Source organism: Gekko japonicus, unplaced genomic scaffold, assembly GCF_001447785.1.
Source record: "Gekko japonicus isolate JY-2015 unplaced genomic scaffold, Gekko_japonicus_V1.1 scaffold431, whole genome shotgun sequence".
Taxonomy (NCBI): Eukaryota; Metazoa; Chordata; class Lepidosauria; order Squamata; family Gekkonidae; genus Gekko; species Gekko japonicus.
In genome coordinates, this window is record NW_015162492.1 from 882,285 (window position 1) to 887,218 (window position 4,934).

The 4,934-nt window shown below is 45.4% G+C and overlaps 1 protein-coding gene across 1 annotated transcript in view; it reads right to left on the reverse strand.

The window, feature by feature from the left end:
- LOC107105981 (fish-egg lectin-like) overlaps positions 1–4,934 on the reverse strand; it is a 20,076-nt gene that overhangs the window by 4,277 nt on the left and 10,865 nt on the right. Inside the window, exons 2-3 of the mRNA XM_015406052.1 lie at positions 3,234–3,321; positions 911–1,150 (exon numbers count right to left, since the gene is read on the reverse strand). Coding sequence (XP_015261538.1) covers positions 911–1,150; positions 3,234–3,291 — 298 coding nt within the window. The 5' untranslated portion in view covers positions 3,292–3,321. The remainder of the gene's footprint in view (positions 1–910; positions 1,151–3,233; positions 3,322–4,934) is intronic.

Genomic DNA, 4,934 nt, shown 5'->3' on the forward strand with positions numbered 1-4,934 from the left:
GCATTTGTAACAGCATCAAAAGCTAAATGGAGAATAGTCTTCATGTGAAAGCTGCCAAGCAGTTCTCCTCTCCAAATATTCCTCATGTATGTACATTTGTCTTAAATGGAAGAGATGACGTGCTTCTGTCCTTACTGTAAATGGAACAGGGACAAACATATGGCTTACATGGATGGCTATGTGCTAAAGTTTTAAAAACAGAACTAGGGTTTTAGAATGGTTTCTTAGGAATCCGTCTCTCTCTCTTTCTGTTTCATCCTCTCTCACACACATACTGTTGGAGGGAGCAACTCAGCATGCCTGGACATTGGGGAGTGCTACATCACTCCAGTGTGTATAGGTGTTATCTCCTTGAACAAGATGCGTCTCTTTGTCTTAATCTGCCCTCTGACCCCTCCTCTCTCTCTGTCCTCTCACTCACTTTACATGGCCTTCCAAGGAGGGACACATATCTCTGCTGGTTTCTCCTATAGATACAATCCCCTCATACTCCCATACACACGATGCAGGGTTAGCTGGCTATTTGTGACATGGAAAGTTATATTTAGATTAGGCTTCTTTCTCATCTTTTGACTGCAACCTGAATGTGAACTGGACCTACTTGAAGAAGAGGAGATTGGATTTATACCCCGCCCTTCACTCAGAGTGGTTTACAATCTCCTTCCTTTCCTCTCCCCACAACAGATACCCTGTGAAGTAGGTGGGGCTTAGAGAGCTCTGAGAGAACTACTCTTGAGATAACAGGCCTGAAAGAACTGTGACTGGCCCAAGGTCACCCAGCAGCTGCATGTAGAGAAGTGAGGAATTTCTAGATTAGAATCCGCAGCTTTTATGTCTGGGCAAAACTCTTCTATATTAACCAAATATCCCAATACATACACCCATACAAACATGGACAATTTTACAATACCTCCAATCTCCACCCAGTTGTCCCTCAACCATCTGGCAGCTCTGTTGTTTGACTTTACAGCCCAGATGCCATTAGGACCTGGTGAGACAACCTTCAAACTGCCGGGATAGCTGAGCAGCCCATCTTCAACAACGGTAAAAGTAGCATTATGAGAATTCACACCAAAGACTTGTCCACTGCCAGCATCGATTTGTGATAACTTTCCTTCTATTGAGTTACAGCGTAGAGATGAATGCAAACCTGAAAAAGTAGGAAAATAGTATGGCATGGACTCATCAGCAAGAAGGAAAGCAATGGAAGAAAAGGACAGAAGCTGTGGGATTGGAAGAACATGGAGACTAGCTCCTCGTGAATGCCTTCTATTTGCTGTTCTTGCGCTTCTCTGCATAGGTGGAAACATTTCCAATCTTAATTAAAATAGATAAGGGCTAGTTAATTTTAAGTTGTTAAACATGGTATTTTAGTGTCAATCACTGCACAAACATAGCATGCATATGTGCTGTCAAGTTGCAACTGACTTATGGTGACCAGAAGCAGAGGTGGTTTCCCCTGGCCTTCCTCTGCAGAGTCTTCCTTGGTGGTCTTCTATCCAAGTACTGACCCTGCTTAGCTTCTGACATATGACAAGATCAGGTTATACCATGCCGCCTTTTCTCACAAAGGCCAGTGATCTCCTAAAAAATAGAATTCTCTACAATGTGAACAGCTTCAGATCAAGTCTTACTTTTGCTTACAACACGCATTACCAAGTATATAAGGGTTGGTTTAGGTCCCTGTCTTGTGTCAGACATAACATAATCACACATGAGTTGTGGGTTCTCCTCAATTTTTGCTAGTGCAGTGCAGCTAGAATCAGGACCATGATGCATACTGAGAAGTAGCTTCTATATTCTCCCTGCATTATATGCCAGACAAAACAGTCCCCAGTGGGGGAGCTTTTGGATCTGTTGGGGAAACTCACACGTACCTCCAGAGAACACACTGGTTTCCCCAGATGAGAACCCCCTGGGATAGTTTCAGGCTTAGAAAATGGTACAAGGGGAAGGCTGAAGCCTCTTCTTCAGGTGTGTCACTATGGCCCTGATCTAAATCAGGTAACGTATACATGGGAATTGAAGAGAACCCACAACTCACACATGATTGTATTACATCTGACATGGGGTGAGAAGGTAGATCCAACCTGTCTACTCCATAATATGTGAAGAGGCCTCAACACTGATTCAACATGACTGAACAGACTTGCAGGTATGTGATGCTATCTTGAAGCAAGCATAACATGGTGACTACAAGCTGGAGAGTGTGAGGACTCATATGGGAGGGGAAACCCCATTGTTCCACTCCATCAGCTCACTTCTTCAATCTGACCCTTTTGCCCTGACCCTTGCCCCGACTCTCTGCCCCACTGGCTCCAGCTGTTCTTTCCCTCCTGCCTTTGGATCCTCTTTCTCTCCCTCTCTGCTTACTCCAGCTTCATTTCCTTTTCTCAATATTCTGTTTCACTTTCTTCTTTCTCTCACCTTCCCCTATAACTGGCCTCATCTCCTTCTTTACAGCCCCCATGGATTCTCCTCTCGGCTCTCTGACTTCCACTCACTGTAGTATAATTCGCCAAGGATCCTAATGCTTGGCAGAGGACTCTAAACCCTTCTCCAGGTTCCCCAGATTCTCCTGTGCTGATACGGAGGGCCCACTGACTCCCAAGAAGAAAACACTGAGGAAATCAGTGGGCTTGAGCAGGAGGGAGAAGCATGTGAGTCCTGCTCTGTGAACTCCATGGGTGTCTGGATACCCATCATTGTTGTTATTGTTACAATAAGTTAATCAGGGCTATTTTGGGGCAGGAACGCACAGGAACGGAGTTCCGGCTGGCTCCTGAGTTGGCCACACCCAGCAGGAACTCATTAGCATAATAGGCCACACCCAACAGCAGGAACTCATTAGGATTGGCTACAGTAGGCGTGTGTGGCCTAACATGCAAAGGAGTCCCTGCTACAAAAAAAAGGCCCTGGGTTTTGACAACAAACAAGGTAAACAGAATAAGAAGCAAAAGGTAGGTGTGGCTGGATGACCACACTTCTGGCAACACGGGGCTGCGGCCTAATATGCTAATGAGCTGTGGTGTCGGGTGTGGCCTAATATGCTAATGTGTTTCGGCTGTTGGGTGTGGCCTATTATGCTAATGAGTTCCTGCTGGGCTTTTTCTACAAAAAAAGCCCTGAAGTTAATTAATAATTGAACGAGTATTCTACTCTTGTCTGTTCAGTGTAGGTAGGCTCACAGAGATAGAAGAATTATTTTATGTAAAGTCTGAATTGTTGTTTACCTGAAGTGCTTCCCCACAAGGCTAGCAGGAGTAACAACCACTCACAAAACCTCCTCATTGTCTTCAAAAGATGCCTTTAAAACTCTGCCTGAGGCAACAAAGAAACAGAAGAATTTATGTAGCACCAAATATTCCTTCCCCAAAAAAAGCAAGCGGAGATGGATACGCAGAGTCTGTCCACTTCATGATATCGTACCTTTGCATAAAGGAGTGCTTTGCAGGGATATTTCTTTCTTAGCTGGAAGCCTGACATGTTGAAGTGCTGGCAACCACGTAGGAATGTACTCATAGTTTGCAGGAAAGAGGACTGACCCATAAAGAGAAAACCCGAGAGAAGAGTGGCTCAGATTAAGTGTAATGGAAATTGACTGGATTTTTAAACTTTGATCAGTTTAATCAGACCAGCTCCGTATTTCAAAGGCCAAAACCCCCCAAAGGCCTGTTTGATCGTACAGATACCCATGTTCAGTTTTCTGCATAGGAATCAGACAGACAGACCTGTCCGTAAAACAGTTTGCAGTGGTCCAAGAACTCAACTACAAGAAGAAAGCTGGTAACCCCACTGCACAACAGCAGGTTGCACACTGATCACTATAGCCATTGGTCATGTTGTAACCTCATCAGTCGGTTGGCAGTATCTGTGTGATGTGGGTTCTGGCCCGCTGCCATTTGTTTAGCTGCTATGTGAACTGTTGCTGGCTAAAAAGTAAGGTTTACTTTCCAGTCAGCTTTCCCTTTCCTGAGATTTGAAGTGGTTGCTTCTTGTGTTGTGCCTAGGTATTCTTGCCTACTGAGCTCTTGAGGAACTGATAGAATCAACTTCCGTGACCATGTAGTTGCATGTTCCATTGGTGTCAGCCTTGTGCATTCCTCCTGCCTGGCCAAAAGATTGTCTTCCACATCCTCTGAGACAGGGGTCATTTCGTAGAAAAAGAGCTGGAGCTCATTAGCATAACTTATTAGCATATGCCACACCCCCTGACATCACCGGAAGTGTGCACCAGCCCCTCTGACAGGCAGAAGCACCTGGGATCCATTCTTTCCCCCCTCTCCCTTCCCTTGGCCTCCAAGTCGGGCGAAGGAAAAGGGGAGGGGGAGGATCTCAGGTGCTTCTGCCTGACAGAGGTGCTGGTGTGCCCACAGCCAGCCTGGGTGAATTATAGAATCATAGACTCATAGAGTGGGAAGGGACCTCCAGGGTCATCTAGTCCAACCCCCTGCACAATGCAGAAAATTCACCAATACCCCCCACACACCCTAGTGACCCCTGTTCCACGCCCAGAATATAATTTAAAAAAACCCTCCAGGATCACTGGGGGCCAAAGTGGCCTGGAGAAAAATTGCTTCCTGGCCCCAAAGTGGCGATCAGCATTTCCCTAGGCGTGTGAGAAAGGGCCATGAGAACTAAGCACTGATGCAACCCTTCCTGCTCTACCTCTTGTGATTTGCCTAAGTTCACACAATCAACATTATGATCCTTTTAAAGTTGAAAGCATGATATAAATGCAAAGGACTATTTGTAAGATTATCTGTAAAACACAAGACCATTGGTGGCATCTCACTTCTGGCATTCGCTTGGAGAGACCCTATCACTCAGCTTCCATTTCCCCACACACACCCCACACTGGAATAAGAACATAATATCAGGCCATACCACATTGCAATAAAGCCCCTACAACTATATACAGAAATACTGAGCTT